General features: G+C 42.4%; 1 protein-coding gene across 9 annotated transcripts in view; it reads left to right on the forward strand.

Annotated features, from left to right (window-relative positions):
- The first annotated feature begins 14,815 nt into the window (after positions 1–14,815).
- bmp2k (BMP2 inducible kinase) overlaps positions 14,816–23,857 on the forward strand; it is an 86,746-nt gene continuing 77,704 nt past the window's right edge. For 7 of the 9 annotated variants that reach the window (XM_078213840.1, XM_078213841.1, XM_078213843.1 and 4 more), the window contains exon 1: positions 14,993–15,378. In XM_078213840.1, the coding sequence (XP_078069966.1) occupies positions 15,213–15,378 (166 nt within the window). In that variant the 5' untranslated portion in view covers positions 14,993–15,212. Of the gene's footprint in view, positions 15,379–15,764; positions 15,783–23,857 lie in introns of all 9 variants that reach the window. The other 2 variants (XM_078213853.1, XM_078213842.1) reach the window with 2 other exon arrangements.

Raw genomic sequence — 23,857 nt, forward strand, 5'->3', positions numbered from 1 at the left:
TACAAACTATCTCTGCAGCCATTTCCTTTAAGACCCGAGAATGATGGCCATTAGGTCCAGGGGACTGTCATTCCTTAGTCCTATTACTTTTACTAATATTTTTCCTCTGAGATCCTGATTGTTTTAAGTTCCTCCCTCCTTTTTGACTCTTAATTTTCTATTACTCTTGGAATGCTTCTTGTGTCTTCTACTGTGGAGACAAATACAAAATATTTGTTCAAAGTCATTGCCATTTCCTGTTTCCCATTATTAATTCCCCAGTATCACTCTCTCAGCAAACAAAGTTTCTCTTCATTATTATATGCTTGCAGCAGCTTTTACTATTTGTTTTGGTATTTCTTGTTCCGTTTCTATCATATTCCAATTTCTCCCTCTTTTTCTTAAGTGATCCTTTGCTTGACCCTAAAATTGTCCTAATCATCTGGACATCTTCAGCTTTCTTTGTTAGCTATGAATGTGCATCCTTCTCATAGCATATTTCTTTCTCAGTGGAATATATCTTTATTGAGAGCTATGAAATGCCTCCTTAATTGTCTGCCACTGATTTTCTACCATCTTACCTTTTCACCAAGTCCATTTTAACCAATTGTCTTCATGCCCTTGTATTTGCCTTTAGTTTTAAGACACTAGTTTCAGACACAAACTTCTCGCTTTCAAATTGAATGTGAAATTCTATCATGTTACAATCACTGTTACCCCGAGGATCCTTTACTTTGATTCTCTCTCATTACTCATTACCAGATTAGAATAGCTTGTTCCCTGGTTGGCTCCAGAAAGTCTTGTTCTCAGAAACTGTCCCAAATACAGTCTCCAGGCTACCTCTGCCAATCTGATTCACTCTGGTTAAACATTAAAATCTCCCATGATTATTGCAATACTTTTTTTTTACAGGCCCCCATTATTCCTTGAGTTATACTCTCCTCCAGTGTTGGGCATTAACCACGCTTTTTCTTTCTTTGATTTCTTTCCTTCACTATTTCTTATCTTGATTATATATTTTGATGCTCTAAACCAAAATCATTTCACACTCCAGGACTGATCTCATCCTTTATTAACACAGTCACTCCACCTTCTTATCCTGTCTTCCTGTCCTTCTGAAATGTCAAATACCCTTGAGTGTTCGGGTCCCTGCCATGGTCACGCAGCCAGATCCCCATGATGGCAACAATATCATATTAATTCTATTTCTATTTGTGTTATCAATTCATCCATCTTGTTATGAATGTTGCATACATTCAGGGGAGTGGCATATGCTTGCACCACTGGCACTCTGCCAGTCCACATGTTGTTGCCTTTTGAGCCAACCAGCCAACTCAGACTGTTTCCATGCCTGCCGAGGTGATGCAGTCTGAAATCAGAAATCTAGACCCAGAGCTTTTCAAGGTCATTCTGCAAGGTTATTTGCAGTCTCCTCTATTGAAAGTCAGCAGCCTTCCACCAGCAAACCACTGGGGTAGCACTAAGTGGGAGGACTAGGACAGGTGAAGGGACACTGAAGACAGGCACTAAGGGAATGCACATGGGTCAATCATTGACATTTGTATGGAATATTGGATAGTTTCCTGGATAAAGCTGATCTGCAATGTCCATTTTAGATGGCTTTTATTTCATCATTGTGTCCAAGAGGGATGGTAATGTTTGTTAATGTTGTACAATGGAGATCTGGGGTTCATTGAAAGAGATGACCACGGACAGCTTGACCAGAAAGGGGATGTGCTGGTTGCCTTCTCCCTGCCTTCCTCCTGTTCGTAAGATGCTCACGCTATCTCTGGTGGCAAGGGATGATGGTGAGATTGTGGAGGATACAACAGGCTGCTACATGTTCCAGTGAGGGCAGTGGGGTTCCTCCAGGGTGCTCCAGGCAGGGGAAGCATTCAGCACCACAATGGTCTGCTTGATGATGTTTCATGTGGCAGCACGCCTCTCACTTTTTTATGCACACTGGCCACATGTGGTTGGGTTGTGGAACAAATAAGTCAGCTGTTAAGTAGAGAACCCTTGTAGCTCAGCAGTCACCTTCCAGTTAGATGTAATGGCTTACATACTGAAAGAACAGTGGAAAGGCATAGAATAAAACCATCTCAAGTGCTGCCAGGATAGCGGGCATTTGCTGGCATGATATGCTGAACAAGGTGGGATGACAACTACACATTCAGGGAGTGGATACTGCTGCAATTGCAGTACATCTCCGTATTTAGATGCAGTACTCAGAAAACCATGTGTGTGTAGTGGATGGCACCTCCACCACAGGGAATTCTGTTGTTCTGGCAAAGTCAGGTGTACACTCATCTGATTCTCTCGAGTCAGAGAAAACATAATAAACTCATCTCTCCTACCATTTATCAACTCTCTGACTCAGCAGTGGATTGTGAACTGGAACATGTTACAGATGTCACCTGATTCAGCCTGTAAGGATTCTGAAGTGAAAAGATTCAGGATCACTGGCATCTACGCAGCCACCTTGCTGAGTTGCAAATCTGGATGGAAGAGGTGGCAGAGATCCCTGTAGGGATTCTATCTGGGACCATCACAGTGATCCTGGCCTAGCTGGATATAAGATAAATGCTCAAAGACCACCCTTGGTCAATAAGGTCTCCTGCAGAGAGCCATTTCCCCCTCCCCAAGGAGCTGTCCTCTTCCTTATTTCCTTATAGAAATATTGAGCAATATATTCATCGGTGTTTGGTGGTAATTTGGAATGGAGACTGGGTGACTTTTTTTTCCCCTGAGAAGGATTACTTTGGAGTCATCATCCCTTAAACCCAGTGAGATTTCCTTCTAAATGTGTGAATATAAAATACTTACATTCTACAATTCCTCCGACAATCCAAAGCTGTGCACGTTAGGTGAATTGGCCATGCTAAATTGTCCCTTAGTCTCCAAGATGTGTAGGTTAGGGAAATTAGCGGAGCAAATACATGGGGCAATGGGGATAGAACCTGGGGCGGGGTTGCTCTGTTGGAAAGTCGGTGCAGACTCGATGGGCCGAATGGCCTCCTTCTGCATTGTAGAGATTCCATGATTCCATACAAAAACATCTCAGCTGATTTCAAAATCCCCCTGCCCCCTTCTTTCCCCTAAACTTAAGACTTCTTTTGGAAAGTTACATTGCTAATAGAAGCAACTGATGGGGAGAAGCTGGTTATAAGTTACTTTGTAAATTAATATAATTTCTGTATAGTGTGTACCAGCAAGCCAGGTACAACTGCAGCTTAATGTATAACGCATTAACTGAGAGCTGGAGTGGAACTCCAATCAAACTGTCACAAAGTATGCAAAAGTAGCTGTTTTGGATACGCAGGAAATATCTTATGGCATAAACATTTCCCAGATGTGATTTCATGTGCACCAATCATGAAGAATGATAATAAACAGCCATCTGCAGGAGTTGGCAGAGTGGATGGCACAATGTGAAATGCTGTAGTTTGTTACATTTGCTTTTTGTTGACCCATGGAATTCCAAAAGGCTAACCCAGCAACATACAACACATCAGCACAAATAAACAATGAATCACTAGACTTACTGGAATAGAAAACCAAAGCGCATGATCTGCATATGATCCATAGGTCATAGTATGGATATCTCGACCAAATCTTCTCTGGGGAGGTTAGATTAGAAATCATAGACTGGGACACCATACACCTCCTCAGTAATGCTAGAGGTATGGGGTGAGAATTTTGTTGCTTTGTGGCTTAACAATTTAAAAGCAGTATTTGTATTCTTTCACAAACAGCAATGCAGATAACAATGCATATGTGCTCATCCTGTGACACCATTTACATAACTACAGGAGAGTTGCTCTAGTTACTTTGTCACAGCACAAGCAGCCCTCCACAGAATCAGATGCCTCCGAGAACCTTAGAGTAAATTTGAGAAGTTCAGGGATAATGGTTGAGGAATGGATGTCAGTTCCTGAGTACATGTCAAGTATAGTCTCTGCTGAATTGCTTTGTTATTCTGAACTAATTGTGATGAACAGAGGGTAGTTAGTGAGCAGGGACTGATAAACAACTAAATTTTCTCTTGATCTGATTGGAGTTACAGATTCTGTCAACCAGTTGGATAATACTATGAAGTAAGTGTTGGCTGCTCTGCCAACTATCATTAAACATCACACAGCTTCATCAAAGGCATATGTAATTTTCAATTTTATTTTACTTTCTTTACATTCTTAAAGTTACAAAACCAATGCTCAGGATACACCAGGCAGACCAAATCCATTTCTTGCTTGCTCCAAAAAGCAAATTCAAATTCCAACTGAATCCAATTCATGGTCGCCACAAGAGAGACAAACAAGAACCAAGTTGACAAGATAAGGCATTGCACCCCATCTCTGGCTTGATCCGACGATGCTTGATCTTAGCCAGAGGACACAGATCAGGTACACAACTAGAACTGCTTTTGCAGCTTACAAATGCTACCACTGATGATGCTGAGGCAGTAAGGTCACATTACAGGATGTGATAAAAACCAGTTTTGTAAATAAAACTGGGTTAAGAATTTGTGAAGTATTTGGAGATTAAATAACAATGCAACATTTTCTGCAGAGAAAAATTAGAACCCATCAGGACAATTCCATGCTAACAGTGGAATGCATATAGACACATACAAAACATGCAGCTAGTTCTCAAGCTGATGCCAATCCCTTTGCTGGCACTTGCCTCCAGGCAAATGACAGGAGGTCCCACAGGTGAATAATTCCAGTCCACATATAGATTTGCTTAGGGTTGCCATTCCTAAATGTAGACAGTAAGTGGAAGCATTGGCAGGTTGATTAAAGTTTGCTTGAGAATCATTTAAAATTATTCATTTCAACAGCACAGTAATTAAGAGTGGTACATAAGAAATGCCACTGCTCAATACAAAATAAATTACCATAGACCAGGACCTTAACTGAACAGCTATATAAATTGAATTATAAAGTGATGGAAGGTGTTGTCAACAGTGCTATCAAGTGGCACTTGCTCAGCAATAACCTGCTCAGTGACGCAGTTTGGGTTCTGGCAGGGCCACTCCGATGGGCGGGGCGAACCTGTAAGATCATGACAGCTGAGAAATCAGGTTTGCGCTCCTCGTGATCTTACCAGCATAGAACAAAGAACAATACAGCACAGGAAGAGGCCCTTCGGCCCTCCAAGCCTGCACCGATCATGTGTTCCTAACTGGACCATCCGTTTGTATCCCTCTATTCCCAGTCTGTTCATGTGGCTATCTAGATAAGTCTTAAATGATCCTAGCGTGTCTGCCTCAACCACCTTGCTTGGTAGTGCATTCCAGGCCCCCACCACCCTCTATGTAAAAGAAAAAAGTCCCCCGCATATCCGTATTGAACCTTGTCCCCTTTACCTTGAACTTGTGACCCCTTGTGTTTGTCATTTCTGACCTGGGAAAAAGCTTCCAACTGTTCTCCCTCTCTATGCCCTTCATAATTTTATAAACTTCTATTAGGTCACCCCTCAACCTCCGTCTTTCCAGGGAGAACAACCCTAGTTTACTCAATCTCACCTCATAGCTAATACCCTCCATACCAGGCAACATCCTGGTAAACCTTTTCTGCACTCTCTCCAAAGCCTCCACGTCCTTCTGGTAGTGTGGTGACCAGAACTGGACACAGTATTCCAAATGTGGCCTAACCAACGTTCTATATAACTGCAACATCATATGCCAACTTTTATACTCTGTGCCCCGTCCAATAAAGGCAAGCATGCCATATGCCTTCTTCACCACCTTATCCACCTGTGCTGCCACCTTTTAAGGATCTGTGGACTTGCACACCCAGATACCTGTGTGTCTATATTCCTAATGGTTCTGCCATTTATTGTATAGCTCCCCCCTGCATTTAATCTACCAAAATGCATCACTTCGCATTTATCTGGATTAAATTCCATCTGCCGTTTCTCCGCCCAATTTTCCAGCCTATCTGTATCCTGCTGTATTCTCTGACAATGTTCATCACTATCCGCAACTCCAGCAATCTTTGTGTCGTCTGCAAACTTACTAATCAGACCAGCTACATCTTCTTCCAAATCATTTATATATATCACAAACAGCAGAGGTCCCAGTACAGAGCCCTGCAGAACACCACTAGTCACAATCAGAAAAAGACCCCTCCACTGCTACCCTGTCTTCTGTGGCCAAGCCAGTTCTGTACCCATCTAGCTAGTTCACCTTTGATCCCGTGAGATTTAACCTTTTGCACCAGCCTGCCATGAGGGACCTTGTCAAATGCTTTACTAAAATCCATGTAGACGACATCCACGACCCTTCCCTCGTCAATCATTTTTGTCACCTCCTCAAAAAACTCAACCAAATTTGTGAGGCATGACCTCCCTCGTACAAAACCATGTTGTCTATTGCTAATGAAACTATTCAGTTCTAAATGTGTATAGATCCTATCTCTAAGAATCTTCTCCAACAATTTCCCTACCACGGACGTCAAGCTGACTGGCCTATAATTACCCGGGTTATCCTTGCTACCCTTCTTAAATAATGGGACCACATTTGCTATCCTCCAATCCTCTGGGACCTCACCTGTGTCCAATGAAGAAACAAAGATTTCTGTTAGAGGCCCAGCAATTTCATCTTTTGTCTCCCTCAGCAATCTAGGACAGATGCCATCTGGCCCTGGGGATTTGTCTACCTTAATGCTTCCTAAAACACCGAACACTTCCTCCCTTGTAATTGCAATTTACATTGGATATCCAGCACGTTCAGTCTCGTGCCCGGAAATGGCGAGAGGCTGAATATATTACTTAAATTTATTTAAAAGCTAATTTAAATCGAATTAGTGAGCCTGGGACACTATCGTCTGGGCTCACCTGTCTCTGGCCTCACCGGGGAAGATTCCCTCCAGCGAGGATCACGTATGGTCCCCATCAATGGGGCCAAATGTGATGGCCTTGCGGATAGAACCAGAGGCTATTGAGGCCCCTCTGGGAGGTCGGGGCAGAGGGGGGCCCTTGGGCAATGCCAGCCTGCCAGCCAGGCACACTATTAGTGCCCACGAGCACAGAGCAATGTCAAGGAAGTGGGTCCTACTGGTGGTAGGACAAGACTGGGGAAGGGCCATTTGTTTGGGAAGGGAGAGGGGTGCTGCCCACTCTGCACAGCAATCAGCTGTGGACCAATGCGCACTCTGCACAGCGATCGGTGGGGGATGGGCTTAGGCTACGAAGGCCTGCTATAGCAGCAGAGGCAGTGACAGGTCTCTGCTACTCTGAGCACAGAAATCTGCACATGCGCAATTGCGCCCTCTGCTGCTATCAGCAGGCTTTTGGGTGGTTTAAGCCCCGGCTACTCCCCTGCTGGCGAATCTCAAGTTTCTTTTTTGCCAAACTGTGATAAGATTCGACTTTTAAGTCGCCCAAAAAAGATGCAAATTTCTCACATTTTCACTCTTGTTTGGCACTTAGAATCTTTTTGGTAAGATCACCCCTTTTCAGTCTATTAACTTTTTGAAACTGTCTCCTTCATGAGGGGCTCCAGACTTTTGACTTTTGAAGATCAAGCCTCTGAATTCCTTCAAAGCCACTCTGGCTTGGACTGCCTCAATGACCCCATGCCTCCCAAAGTTTAAATGTGATCTCTCAGGAATCTGTTCCCATGAATTTCCGAGTCTATTAACTGGTGCAATTTTAGCTCTTAATAGCTGGCTAGCTTCACTGGGCTGGTGCTGCCCGTGGAATATATCAAATTCCAATCTCCCTAGCTGTACCAAGTTATAAATGGCTCCCAGGGGTTTTTCTGAGCCACAGCCCTTTCCAGTGTTGAGCCAGTGACCTTCTGCCACTTTCTCAGCTCCCCAGGCCGTTTTTTAAAGCCCAAACTGCACAGAGCTTTTAAATGGTTCCTGAGACTTCTAATGAGTTCAAACCACATAAAGCCAGTTAACAACAACACTTTTGCTGCCTGGAGCCTGGTAACAGCAGCACTTTTTAGTATGGCTTTCCCCCCCTGTAGAACACACTCCCCAGCAAACACCCAGATAAATTGAAACTCTTATATGGATCCAGGTTTGATTCCGGCCTTGGGTGACTACCTGTGTGGAGTTCGCATATTCTCCCTGTGTCTGTGTGGTTCTCCTCCTGGTGTTCCGGTTTTTTCCTACAGTCCAAACATGTGCAGGTTAGGTGGATTGGCTATGCTAAATTGCCCCTTAGTGTCCAAAAGATGTGTATGTTAGTTGGATTAGCCACGGTAAATACGCAAGGTTATGGGGATATGATGGTGGGGGTTAACCTCTGAAGTCAACATGGTCCAACCTTTTAGGTGTAATGCTCTTCAAGCTGCTTTAGTTGCATTCTGCAGCTAAACCTTAATTATCCCAGAACTAAAAGATACCTTGAAAATGCTACTATGGACCATGAGCTAGGTAGTTATAACATGTACATGATAGTGTCTTACATGCCAGGGTGATCACAGTGAAACAATTCAGAATGTTCTCCAGTTAGATCTGCTGCTCAACTTGTACAGTAAGAGAAGGTATTGACAAAGTTTGTGTCCCAGTGTTGACATCCATCCTGCTGACCCAACTGAAAACAGAAAGCTCCAGTGACATCAGAAATCTGCTGAAACAGCCATTCAAAATTCCTCTTCTGAGGTAGAATCCATATTGAGCTGCAGTTTCCTACTATTTGATGAAATAAGGTTGAAAAAATTGGTGGTACTGACATTTCATTGGGGAGTCATAAGTCTTGAGGCCATAGTCTCCCGGTCTTTCTGTTTCTCCTCTGGAACATCAAGCAAATAGCACAGCCTAAGTTGGTGGTTGAGGCTGAAATGCTCAACTTATTTAAGAGGTACCTGGATCTACATCTGAAGTGCTATAAACCAGGTGCTGGAAAATGGGATTAAAATGAATAGCTAGTTTCACTTTCCTATTTTTTTGGCTGACACAGACAGAATGGGCTGGATACCTCTTTCTGCATAATAAGTTTTCTATGATTCTACGGTGCAGTTTGCAATATCTGCTCCTCTGTTCGAAACTCAAGCTCTACACAGTTCCCTCCAATATCTTAATGTCAGCTTTGAATGGAAGAGACTTATGTAATGTTGTGAAAATGATTCTTAATAAATTTGCCTGTTTCATGAATTGCTGCTTATTAAGCACTTAATAGGCAAAATCACTGAATCTAATTTTAATGTGTATTGCAAAAAATTGAGGAGAAAATTCAAAAGCGGTCTATTCTGTTTAGTACAAAATACTCTGAGCAGATACACTAGTTATAATGTATAGAGTAAACTGAATTTCATTTTGGGGTGGGGGGGGGGGAAACATTTTCATTAGATGACGTAAAGAAAGGATATGAGAAACCCAGCCCATGTTAAAACATTTTGTATTTGAAAAAGTAATGGAAATTTTGTGTACACCAATAAAATTAGTTCGTCCAACCTTCCTTGTATCCTGAGATGTCATTTTCAGCCACTTGAACTATTAAACTAAACACAAATAAAATTTTGAAGAAACATAGAATACGACGTAAAACAATTATAAGGTATTATGATTGCTCATTTAGATTGTTTTACATTATGTTAGATTGTGACTCAGGTAGAGAACCAATAAGTTACAATGTTACAATATTCCATGGGTGTTCTTCTTTAATAGGAAATAGCACAAAACAACTCAACCAGGCTATAAATAATAGGAATGAAACAAAATAAATTAGTGTGCGAAAAAAGAAGAAACTACATGTGAAGACCAAATATTTAGATTCAATTTGCCTAATTTGTGGCACTGTTACCTGTGTCATAAGGTTGTTGATTCAAGACCCCCTGCGGTATTTAACCATAATCTACATGGAAATATCAGCAAAATTCCAAAGGAATGCCACATTGTTGGAAGTGTCATTCTTCAGACAAGACGTTAAACCAATATTTTATCTGCTTGTTCTGGTGCTTCACGTGAAGAGGTCATTATAGTCATAGAGTAATCGAGGTTTACAGCATGGAAACAGGCCCTTTGGCCCAATTTGTCCATGCCACCCAGTTTTTACCACTACCACTATTTGGAGAATAGCAAGCTCATTTGGCTACCATTGTTTCTTCAATCAACAGTATAAAAAAAATTGACTAATCATTCATCTCATTTCTATCTTAGAATTATAGAACAGCACAGTACAGAACAAAGGCATTTGAAACAGGGGGTTTGCACCAGCTCTTTTAAAGGGCAATTCGTGTCAGTGTTTCCCATATTCTTTCAATCTATTCGAATCATAGATCATAGAAACCCTACAGTGCAGAAAGAGGCCATTTGGCCCATCAAGTCTGCACTGACTACAATCCCACCCAGGCCCTACCCCCATATCCACCCGCTAATCCTTCTAACCTACACATCTCAGGACACTAAGGGGCAATTTTAGCATGGCCAATCAACCTAACCTGCACATCTTTGGCCTGTGGGAGGAAACTGGAGCACCCGGAGGAAACCCATGCAGACACGCGGAGAATGTGCAAACTCCACACAGACAGTGACCTAAACCAGGAATTGAACCCAGGCCCCTGGAGCTGTGAAGCAGCAGTGCTAACCACTGTGCTACTGTGCCGCCCGTTTTCTCCTTTAAACATTCATTGAATTAATTTTTGAAAGTGATTACCAAACTTGTTACCCCCCAGCCTTCCAGGCAGTATGTTCCAAATCCAAGCCAACCTATTGCGTAAAAATGTATTTTTTTCTCATTTTGCCACTGGTCCTTTGGATGTTCAGGTCAATGACTAACAGCAAAAACTTGCACTAATATAGAACCTCACATAGCAAAACATCTTTAGGTGCTTCACAGGAGCTCGACCAAACGAAAGAGACACCGAACCACATAAGTATCCAGGAGTTCAGCCTCAATGAGTGTCTTAAAGTAGAAACCAGAATGGTTTAGGGAGAAAACCCCAGAGCCCAGGGCTATGTGTAAAATTGCCTACTATATAGGAGCAGAGCACTGAACTTCAAAGAATTGGGTGAAACATTTGAGATATCAATGAGAACATGATGCTGCAACAGATAAATGTAAAATTTTCAATTTATTTTCTTAAACATATTGGCAGTGAAATTCAACTTTGGAGCAAACTCTCATTAGGGTTAAATACACACACACACCCCACACACGTAGCAAACAGGTGCTTTTACAAATATAAATATTAGAAAAGAGAACAGTTCATGTGATTGTAAGAGTCCAGGGAGCACCCCTTCAAAGACGAGCTGCAATTCGGGTGGGTTTAACTTGCTGAAGCAGGAGTTGCAGTATTTCTTTAAAGTTGATGGTGACACAGTAAGAGAAGATTGGTATACATAGACTTGGTCTGCTCAGTATGCAATAGCAGAAATTTTCCAAAGAAAACAGTCTTCTAGGAGACTTAGGTTTGATGCAAGCTGTTGGTCAGCCTGGAGTCCTGCTTTGATGCATTCAGGCTGGAGTTTAAACAGCAGACTGGGGTCAGAAGCTTAGGTCATGTGATGTTGCTCATTAATAAGTCAATTGCAGTCTTACAAGCAGCGTCTAGGCCTCTGGTCAAAATCCGTTTGTTAACCTTAGGAGATATATGATATATTACCATCTCGCTAGGCATAATCATTTTTGATGGCACTTCCTTTGTTATAGGACAAGGCTGAGGAGACAGCATGTCTGCTGATCTCTGGTCTTGTTGATTGTAATGTGTCTGCCAAATGAGAGAATCATAGAAACCCTACAATACAGAAAGAAGCCATTCGGCCCATTGAGTCTGCACCGGCCACAATCCCACCCAGGCCCTACCCCCATATCCATCCATTAATCCCTCTAACCTACACATCTCAGGACACTAAGGGGCAATTTTAGCATGGCCAATTGACCTAACCTGCACATCTTTGGACTGTGGGAGGAAACTGGAGCACCCGGAGGAAACCCATGCAGACACGAGGAGAATGTGCAAACTCCACACAGACAGTGACCCAAGCAGGGAATCGAACCCAGGTCCTTGGAGCTGTGAAGCAGCAGTGCTAACCACTGTGCTACCGTGCTGCCGAGAGGTGTGAGATTTCACAAGTATGAGCGACGAGCTTTTATCCTGTAATTGCTGTTGAAAATTTCCAAAAACTATAACCATGCGAATCATGAGACCTGGAGTAACCATCTTTTGGTTCAGCAAAGTCCACTTTCAGGGACAACACAGTGGCACAGTGGTTAGCACTGCTGCCTCACAGCATCAGGGAACTGGGTTTGATTCCAGCCTTGGGTGACTGGCTGTGTGGAGTTTGCATGTTCTTCCCATGTCAGTGTGGGTTTCCTTTTGGGTGCTCTGGTTTCTTCTCACGGTCCAAATATGTGCAGGTTAGGTGGATTGGCCATGCAAAGTTGCCCCTTAGAGTCCCAAGATGTATAGATTAGGTAAATGCATGGGGCTAGGAGGGTGGTGTGGGTGGGACTTGGTACGATTCTCTGTCGGAGAGTCGATGGGCCGAATGGCCTCCTTCTGCACTGTAGGGATTCTAAGATTCTGCTGGTTGGACTGAATGCTGTTTCTGTGGCATAATCCTAAGTAACCTTGTGTAATGCTTCCTACTAAGTCAATGGAAAGGAAAATCAGGCAGAATGTGTAATGGGTACCCAATCCATAACTGCCCAATTTGTGTCCCACTGAAGCTGAGTTACACTCCTTGTGATCCTAAAGTCACTTCTGGTTCTCAGTCACCTGGTTTCAAGTGATAAAGATAATGGATATTGGCACTGTATAAGTACCGTGCAATGATAAGAACTACAAAGAAAACTACTTTGTTATCTATCTTGCACATAATAAAAACACTTCCCACTTGAAAAACGCTTGACGATAAGAATGTAATTTAATCTTACTGGTCAGGTGACAAACATTCAGTTGGAGATTATTGTGTAGTAATGTAATCAAATTCTGTGCTAGTTGAATGAACTCAACATTCATCTTAACGTTGACATTTTGAGCTTCAATTTTCCAAAACTCCCTTTGGAATTTCCATGGCCAATCAACCTAATCTGCACATCTTTGGACTGTGGGGGGGAAACTGGAGCACCTGGAGGAAACCCATGCAGACACAGAATGTGCAAACTCCACATAATCACCCAAGGCCAGAATTGCTGTGAGGCAGCTGTGCTAACCACTATGCCAACATGCTGCCACAGTATAGAATCCCTACAGTGCAGAAGGAGGCACCGACCACAATCCCACCCAGGCCCTTTCCCTGTAACCCCACGTACTTATCCAACTAGAGCCCCCCCCCCGAATTTTTTTTGCAAAACCTATCAGACTTGCTACATTATTTTCACCACTTTAAAAAGTCTCCTCTAAAACCAATCCTGTTGATCATGCATTTGGTCACCTTCTCTAATGCTCGCTATTCCCCCACTGCCATGTGAGATGTTTTGAGACATTTTGCTGTATCAAATGATGTATATGCAATCAAGCTGCTGATTATAGAGAACTTATACTTTTTGCTGGCTTCAAAATTGTTGATGGCAGGGCAGAGATGAAATTGCAGATCATGTTTTGAGATTTGATCTGCTCATACTAAAAATTCACCAAAAACCATACCTGTTGTGCTTGGGATTTTTGATTATTTGTTTCTTCACAAAGAGGATTTGGAAATTAATTATGTTTAAGTTTTGCATTTGAAAACAAAGTGAATTGTCACATTTTAAAGAAAGTTGCAGTCTCAACTATTTTCTTTAAGCCCACACCCTCATGGAAAAGGGAAAGGTAGCTCATTTAATTAATATATCTAAGGTTAGATTATTAAATGTGAATTAGTCATGAGGACTCCCTCTAACCAGCTGGGAACATGGACAGAAAAAAACGTTCAGAGATATGGAAAAAAGGCAGGCAGTTGGACCAGCTGAATTGCCCTTGCAGAAACCTGGCATGAGTGCAACAAGCTGAATGGCCTCCCAATTTGTGCTGTCATCAGTCTATGATCCACTCCACCTCAGGTGAAACAGTGTGTAAAATAATAAAAGTAGACCTTTATGGCATCTAATTTATCTCTAGACCATTAAAAAACAAACCACGAATCCAAAATTGAAAACATGGACTGTCTCATTCCACTTCTGATGTGAGATTCATTCCACTTCTCCCAGTGTGGTATCCATTTTCCCATCTGATATTTGGAAAGGAGATGTTGATCACATAGCAACGTCCTGTTACAAATAGAACATAAAAAAGCCACCACAAAATTTGGAAAACAAGAGCTGTAAATCTGATAGATATGTAACTGCATGTATGTTATTCTGACTATGGCAGCTGGATAATCCATCCTCAAAGCTGAAGCATGCATGGCATTCAAAATAAATCTGATGTGCACCTGAACCTCACATTTTAAAGCCACTGGACTAGAATGCACTTCTTCAAAATTTACTATGGGTTTTGAAGAAAAAAAAAATCGGTTCTTCTAATTAGATTTAAATTACAGCTTGAAAAAAAAGTTATAAAAAGTTATGCTGGGCGAGGAGTGTCCAGTGTATTGCACACCCAGCGTGTTTCCAAAAGGATTACCCTGTGTATTTAGGAAGGTTTGTCTGTTCGTTTGGTCCGAATTAACTGTTGTAAAAGTTTTTTGTTTTCTGGCACTTTCAGACTGTTAGGTTTAACCCCCCTGTGGGACACAAGAGAGAAAAACACACACACACAGCCAACCTTCAGCACTCTTCCGCGTCACGACCAACTTTGACGGCGGAAAAAGCGCGCGACGCTTTGGCTGACGGACAGCGGCAGTAGCCAATCGGCCGCGGAGATGCGGGCAGTGGTGGGAGGAGTGACAGCGGCGCGGCCAATGGGTGCGGGGTAGAGGCGGGAGCTGGGCCGGTTCGGGTTGATTGTGGGGTCAGAGTATGCTGGGTAAATAGAAGCAGGCACGGGGCGAAGCACTGGTTGTGTCTCGAGCGGCTCTCGGCCTATCCCAGTGCCAACTTCAACAGGATGGAATTTGGAAACGGAATTTAGAACTATTTGAATTGCCCGGCGGAACGCGATGTCGTTAGGTTGCTAGTCAGCGCCGGGGAGGAGGGCGCGCGGCTCCCGGACCGCGTCTCCTTGCGCGAGCCGCTGGGCGGGTGGCTTCGCGGCCGAGGGTTCCCCCCTCTCTGCCCCCGGCCGCCTTACAAGTGCCTTTCCAAGTCCACTCTGCAAGCGCCAACGGTTGGTTGGTGGGGGGCAGAAGACGCCAAGCTGCTTGTTGCGCTTCGCTCCAATCGACAAGGCTGCTAATCCGCTGGGTGAGACCATGAAGAAATTCTCCCGCATCTCGAAGCCTGAGGGAGCGGGTTATGTCGGTGCTGGAGGAGGAGGAGGAGGCGGCGGCGGCTCGATGGGAAGCACCAGTAACTACCTGGGCAGAGTGTTCAGCGTGGGCCGTTACCAGGTGACGGTGGAGGAGCTGCTCGCTGAAGGTGTGTGGGGGGTGGGGGGGCAAATTGACGTTTGTGTGGGTGGCTGGGTTGGGGGGAGGAAAAGGCTCTCTGACACTCTCTGATGGAGCGGAATCTGCCCCAGTTCAGTCCACTAGCTCTCACTTCACAACCCTGACCGGACCCTGCAACGTTTCCACCGTCAGATTTTATCCCATTATTTTCAACAATATTAGTCTACGAAATCCCCTTTTTAAGGGTCAGGCAGTATCTCTTTTATCAAAAAAGACAAGATTTGGGATAGGGTGGTGCTGTCATGTGTGAACTCTAGGTACTTCTGACACTTCTCGTCCCCTTTTTTTATTACCCGTTTGCCCCGTGCTCTGTGTCGAGTTTTATTTTAATGTTGTCTTCTTTTGATCCCTTAGCCAGCGGTGTGTTTTAATGTAAGTGTGACAAATTTCAGTTTTCTTTCTCCTCTCTTGCAGTCCTGCACGTGCAAATCAAACCTAGCAAGTACATCTGAAGAATGTGTGTGTGCGCAGCATGTTAGTCAGTGTACCTTTTATTGTACAATAACAGGGGTAAACATTGCTGTAAAACAGATCTAAGTGCTTCGACAGGATGTGTATCTTTCTGTGCAGTATATTGGGTCTGAAGCGTGTTAAATTTGCTTGTATTACGGGATTTCCCCCTTTTGGTGATTAAGTGCAAAGATTATCTGACAAGTGGAAGTCGACAGTGTTTGTGTTGGTACGATTCTGGCAAAAGGATATATACTTGCAAGAAATATCGTTGCAAAACTAAATTGTTACAGTATTTCACAACTCACTTTGCATGGTACGTCCAGTGACCACTGGAATATAGTATATGTAACATTGTATCTCAGTCAAAGCGAAGTGCTAGGGAGCTATTTATTTGATCACGCATTGCACAGAATCAAGTTTATTTGAACAAATTAAGTAGGAATTGTATTTATCATAACCTAGTTTTATGTAATCCGACAAATAGCTTTCTCGTTTTACACAAGCTTGTTTTAAATTAAAATGATTTCTGAGTATTGTACAGTGATTACCTCTGTAGTTAATAACCAGGCTCGCTATATTTTTTGATCCACAACTTCCAGCCTAATTTTCTCTGAAGCGAAGTTTGTCTAATTCTATATTGATAACGTTGCTGACCTTTGGCTCTTGCTGCTGCTGAAACTCAATTGTGCCTTTGTTATCGCCAGACTTGATTATTGTAATGCTTGCCTGACCAGCCTCCCATCATCCACCTTCCATAACTTGCTGCACATCCAAACCTTGCTGCCTGTATCTTAGCCAAGATCGAATCATAGTTGACAACTAAACTTTCTTCAACTAATATACATTGTTGTATCTATTTCTCTCAATAGATTAAATTCTTAGCTATGTGTTTAATTCCCTCTGCTCTTTTTAAAACTCATCTTTTTACACTAAGATCTTGGTTACCTGACCTTTCCTTTGTTAGTTTTTGTTGTGAGGTGTCTTGGGATATTTTTCCAGTGTTCAAGATATGTTATTGATGTCATAAGTTATTGATCTGTGCTTATCAGATAAGTTTCCCCTTTGTTATGACAACGTTTTTTTCCAAACTTATCCACATAATTGTTCAGAAACTTTAAACTCCCTTTGACTAATGCAGAGCTTTACCAGAAAATTATCAGTGTGATATAAAATGTCTGGGATTTTTGTGAAAGGGGAAGAGAAAAAAATCCCCTTTTTTTACTTTTTGTTTCACAAGCCTAAAAAAACTGCAATCTTTGACATTGTCAGCTTTGTATAGCTCTTACTTTCTTCTGCAATAAATGTTTCTTTCCTTTCTACTTTTGATTTGATTTATTATGTCACATGTATTAACATACAGCGAAAAGTATTGTTTCTTGTGCGTTATACAGACAAAACATACCATTCATAGAGAAGGAAACAAGAGAGTGCAGAATGTAGTGTTACAGTCATAGCTAGGGTGTAGAGAAAGATCAACTTAATCCAAGGTAAATCCATTCAAAAGTTTGACAGTAGCAGGGATTGACTTGACTTGGCTGATTTCTAATTGTGCTTGACTTCTGTTACTATTCATAGACTTGGAGCTGCCGTCACAGTTTTCTAATTTCCGCCCAGTTATGTCCCACTAAAATATTGATGCAAATACATTGTGTCAAAAAACTCGGATTTGACTGAGAGATATATTGTGAATGTTATGAGAATTGAATGAATTATCAATCGTATATTCCGAAGAATAAAATGGCAGCGAGAACTTGGGTCAGTGGTTCCCAAAGGGTGCAGTGCGCCACACTGGTGCGGCAAGAGAGGATGGCAAGTGTGGCGGGAAGATTCAAGGACAATCAAAGAAACATTTCAACATGGTTTAAACAAGCATTGTTTTATACTTTCTGGATGTCCCATGATATTATAAAGTAGTTGTGTTCTATGTTATGAATCAAGCACTGCTAGGAGTTGTTTTTTTTGTTTTTGAATGTATTTCTTATCAATAAAAAATTAGATGTGGCGCGAGCAAATTTTTATTCCGAAAGTGCGGCCCAGTGAAAAAAGTTTGGGAACCACTGACTTAGTAAACCTGTAATGTATTTTGGGCATGCTGCTGTAGTGATCTTTGGACTTGCGCAAGCATTTAATTTGTAAGAGAGAACCTTTTATACAGCACCTTACATTCTCTTTGCAACCTGAGAATGTGTCTTGCTATAAAAAAAACACCAAAATGCTTTTGAAATATGGATATGAGATGAAATTTAACAAAGTCTGCTAGAGTGAGAAACAATGGCCGAGGTAGGTTATTTGCACAGGAGGACTTATTTTGGCATCCCGATGGTGGGATAATGGGCACAATTAATAGCGTGAGAGGAAATGAGCTTTTAAAGCTCATTTTCAAACCTGTTAATTCTATTGTACATTCACTCACCAGAATTTTATAGTGCCTTGCAATCAGATGGGAGATGGACGGGGAATCAGTACTTCAGAAACGTGTCTGTTAAAAGCTAGTAGTTTTCATGCAACACCTCGGACATATGGTTTGAAAGTCAGCCTAGCTTCCATTGAAATTAGTTCCAGGATCAAGGAGAGATAGGAAAAAAAACTTTGAAGAAAAGACAGGGCAACACTAAGTAGGCATGGGGTAGAGCCTTTAAGGGGAAAGCTTGGATCTGTGGGGTCAAAGTGGCATCAACACATCAAAGGTTACCAGACAAAATGTGCCCTGAACATGGAAATCATCCATGGATTCCTGCTGCATCCACGAGCACTGGAGGAAATGTAAAGGTAAAGTCACCATAGTTCCAACTAACTATAGGCTGCTCCCCCCTTTGAGGGGGAGGGCTTACTCGTGGTGATTTTAACCTGAGGATCACCTCATCTTGGGCGAGAGACAAGGTTGAGAAGGTGAAACTTCACAAATAACCTCAGCCAGCATGAAAATTGAGCCCGTGTTGTTGGGAAATGCTCAACCTGTCCCAGGGTGTCTCCTTCAACGTATCTGGGAAGTGGAAAATTTGGCTGACCAGGTGTTGGATGATTTTTGTTTTGTCAACTTTCAAGAATCGATTGAAGTTTTGTGCAGAATTGAAGAGATCAAGTGGCTTTCAAGTCTGATGCTGAGTGGGCAATGACGTGTTAACCGTCTGCAAACTGTAGAACATTTAACTTTGTGGTGGTCAGTTTAAATTTGGCATAGACCACAGAAGTTGAAGATTTTAATGCTGACACCAGGGCAATTGATCTTTGAAGTGACTAGCCACTGTTAGATCAGTAGATTGTAAATAGTATGTGGGCTGTCACACTGCCTTGCTACATATCAGTTTGGATTTTTTTCAGAACTTCTACTCGAGAGTTGTAGTGATATTATGGATCAATTGCAGGAAAGTGAGGAAGTTTTTTAGACATCCAGATCTTTGCAGTGTAAACCACAGAGCCTCACTGATGCTTTGGTCAGATCAACAAATGCAGTGAAGAGTTCCTGGTGTTGTTCTCAACATTAGTTTTGGATTTGTTTGGCAACAAAGACCATGTTGGTGTTTCCTCTGGAAAGTCTATACTGCACTCGTCTCTGGGAGGATTTTCTTAAAACACTTGCAACTCGGCCAACGTTGTCTACCTGATATGCTGCAGGAAAGGATGCCCCGAGGCATGGTACCTTGGGGAGATCATGCAGATGCTACGACAACGGATGAATGAACACCCCTCGACAATCACCAGGCAAGAGTGTTCTCTTCCTGTTGGGGAACAGTTCAATGGTCACGGGCATTTGGCCTCTGATCTTTGGGTAAGCGTTCTCCAAGGCGGCCTTCATGACACACGACAGCGCAGAGTCACTGAGCAGAGACTGATAGCCAAGTTCCGCACACATGAGGACGGCCTCAACTGGGATCTTGGGTTCATGTCACACTGTCTGTAACCCCCACGACTTGTCTGGGCTTGCAAAATCTCACTAACTGTCCTGTCTGGAGACAATATACATCTCTTTAACCTGTGCTTAACCCTCTCTCCACTCACATTGTCTGTACCTTTAAGACTCAATTACCTGTAAAGACTCGCATTCCAACCATTATTTTGTAAATTGAGTTTGTATCTTTATATGCCCTGTTTGTGAATAGAACTCCCAATCATCTGATGAAGGGGCAGCGCTCCAAAAGCTGGTGGTTTGTGCTACCAAATAAACCTGTTGGACTTTAACCTGGTGTTGTGAGACGACTTACAGGATTTTTTTAGCCATAGGATCTAGGTGATTCAGGAGAATGCATTTCAGGATTGTTCATGCCATGGAAATACTTTGATAGTTTTGATTGCATGACTTCTCTCCCTGTTGAAGGTAGTTACTAAGTTGGGGGGTGGGGGGAGTTCTTTTTCATCTGAAATCTTTGCTCAAAAAGTTTGCTTGTTGCAGTTCTCCCTTCAATGGTGGTTCTCGTGGATTCTACCACAGCACTGGGGATAAAACTGCCACTGGATTCACATTTGGAGTTGTTACAAAAAATGTTCATTTCAGAGTTGATTGTCATTTCTTAAGAAGTGAAACACGATTCTGTCAACAAACGGGGTTTTCTTCATTTGACCTCAAAAGCATCACATGATGCTCAGCATATTGTTGGATTTCTTGCGCTTGCCCTTCCCACCACATGTACTTTTATTTTCTAGATTTACCTTTGGGTATCAGCCGTGAGCTGTTGGAATGTTGCTGACTTAGCTTGTCACCATGGGTGATTCTGCCAAGCAATGAAGGCTGCCTGTTTTTGTTCTAGGAGGTTACATATTTTAACATTTTCGTCGAACAAGTTCTGGTGACAATGGTGCTTGAAACCAACCGTGTGTGCATAGGAATCTAGTACAGCTGATTTTATTTGAGTCTGGAATTCAGAGTTTGATCTGTGAAGATTTTCAAGACTGTTTATGAGCTGCACTTGGAATTCTGAACTTCAGTCAGGTTCACCCTTTAAACCTTTGGTGTTTGTGATGTCTTGGTGCTAGGCAGATGATCATCGCCACCAATTTGAAAAAAGCACTGATCTGTTCAGCAGGAATAAGTTTTCTGCATGCATTGATGGGTAATCCATTTGGGTTTTTCAGTCAAACAATTACATACTCCAGAAGGTGCTGATGCTTTAATCTAGGATGCCTCCATATGGTTTTGTATTTGTCCTTCTGGAGAAAGAGGGTATTGATTGTAATGAGGCCTTACTGAGCTCATTTTGTCAGCAGAAATTTGCATTTGCTTTTCCTGCCCCATTTTTTTTTTTGTCCCAGTTGTTTCACACTATTTTGGAGTCGCAGCCAACCCAGGTTTTAAACTTCTAATAATTATTTTTTTCTCTTTTGGGATGACAATGAGGATTTCTCCAAGATCAAAATGAAATATTTTCATCGGAGGTGAGCTTTGGGACGTAAGTGAATGACAGTGATGTATTGATGATGACTGAACTTTAGATGAAGTGGCTTGAGTCTCATTTATGTAATTGGTGAGTTCTGTCATTGCAAAATCAACTCCGTAGACAAAGGGGATTGTTGTCAGGCTTTCCTTTCTTTTCCAGCAAAAGGTGTTATCCTCTTACTTGCTCCGTTAGCTGCACCTCTCCAGGAGCGTGGGTCACACCGAAAGCAGTTTGAAATCCTGATAGCTTGTGTACTTTGTGCTAAATGATGCAGATCTAACAGCTGAAAACTGGCATTCGTGAAGTGCTTTAGGTCTGCATCAGCAGCAGAATTGTATTCCACCACAATCTGTAACCTAATTGCCTAGTATATCCCTCAGCATTACCTTCAAGCCAGTGGACCAAAACTTGTCCAATGAACCATATATGAGAGCATGACAGAAAGAACATAAACTGGAAGCAGGAGTAGGCCATTCGGCCCTTTGAGCCTGCTCTGCCATTCAAGAAATTTCTCCTCACCTCAGTTCTAAAAGATTTGCACCTTATCCTCAAACTATGACCCATAGTTCTGGACTCCCCCACCATTGGGAACATTCTTTCTGAATCGGTCCTGTCTAACTCTTAGAATTTTAGAAGTTTCAATGAGATCGCCTCTCACTCTTCTAAACGCCAGTGAATATAATCCTAACTGACTTAGTCTCCCCTCATACAATAGACCTGCCACCCCATGAATCAGCCTGGTAAACATTCGCTGCACTCTCTCTCTAGCAAGGACATCCTTCCTCAGATAAGGACACCAGAACTGCACACAATACTTCAGGTGTGGCCTCATCAGCACTCTATACAATTGCGGCAAACATCCTTGTATTCAAATCCTCTCGCAATGAAGGCCAACATACCATTTGGCTTCTTTACTGCCTGATGTACCTGTGCGTTTACTTTCAGCGACTAATGCACAAGGACTCCAAGGCCTTGTTGAGTGTCCATCTCTCTCAATTTACACCCATTCAAGTAATAATCTGTCTTCTTATTATTGCTACCAAAGTGGATAACCTCACATTGAGCCACATTATACTCTATCTACCATGCAGGTACCCACACACTCAACCTGTCCAAATCACGCTGAAGCATCTCTGCATCCTCCTCACAGCTCACCCTCCCACCCAACTTTGTATCATCTGGAAATAATACATTCAGTTCCCTCGTCCAAATGATTAATATATAATGTGAACAGTTGAGAGTCATAGCATAGATCCCTGTAGAACCCCACTAGTCACTGACTGCCAATCAGAAAAAGACCCATTTATGCCAACTCTTTGCTTCCTATCTGCGAACCAGCTTTCTATCCATCTTAAGACACTACCTGCAATCCCATGTGTTTTAGTACACCAGATGTATCTAAAAATATGCCGTCAACTTGGTGAAGTTACAATAAAGAAATGGCAGAAGGTACAGGATACAGTAAAGGCTGTGGGTTCTGACAACATCCTGGATGTAATTCTGAAGATGTGTGTTCCAGAAATGGTGATGGCCCTGACATCAAGATAGTTCAAGACAAGATAGCACGTGTGACAGTAAGAAGCCCTAATAAAATTGAAATCTTTAAGATTTGGGGGAAACTCCACTGGCTGGGGTCATACCTAGCACAAACAAAGGGCTAATCATTCCAACCCCAGGATTACGATCTGAGGAGCTCACGGCAGTGTCCCAGGTACAACCATCTTTAGCTGCTTTATCAATGCCCTTCCGTCCATCATAAAATCAGAAATGAGCATATTCCCTCATGATTACACAAATAATGAAACAATCTATACCAAAATGCAGCAAGACCTGAACAACGATCAGGTTTGGCCTGTTACATCCTTGGATCATTGTTTGACACTGCCAGGCAATGACCATCTTCAATAAGATAAAATCTAACCACCATTTCTTGATATTTAGTTGCATCATCCTGAATCCTTAGCATCAAATGGGGGGTCCCCATTGACTAAACGCTTAACTGAACTAGTCACACAAATATTGTGGCTACAAAATCAGATCAGAGGCCGAGTATTCTGGGGGAATGACTCGGATCATTTGATTCCTGAAAGGCTTTTCCACCATCTGCAAGGCACAAGCCAGATGTATGATGAGAAACTCCTCACTTGACTGGGAGAATACAACTCCAGCATTACTACAGAAGAAGCTTAATACCATCCAGGTCAACCTACTTGATCGGCTCCTTTGTCAGCGTCTTTCAAACCTGGAAACACTATATCACCTGGAAGTTGCTTTCAAGTCACGCATCATCATGATTTGGAGCTTTTTCACTGTTCCTTCATTGTCACTGAAGCACCCTCCTTAATATCACCTGAGTATACCTATGCTACATGGACTGCAGTGGTTTAGAAATGCAGCTGTACACCATATTAAGGGTAGTTAAAAATGATTAATTGCTGGCCTTGCCAGTGACACTCATATCCCACAGTAATGCATATGAAAGCTCAGGCTCTGTAGGTGGGTTTCAGGCTCCATAGGGAACTTTTGTAAGGAAGCAAAATCTGAGGCTATAGTATTCTCCACATTGTATTTATACCCTACCATATTACATCAAAACATTTCAGCACCTCACACAACTAATGA

Source organism: Mustelus asterias, chromosome 1 (genome assembly GCF_964213995.1).
Source record: "Mustelus asterias chromosome 1, sMusAst1.hap1.1, whole genome shotgun sequence".
Classification (NCBI taxonomy): Eukaryota; Metazoa; Chordata; class Chondrichthyes; order Carcharhiniformes; family Triakidae; genus Mustelus; species Mustelus asterias.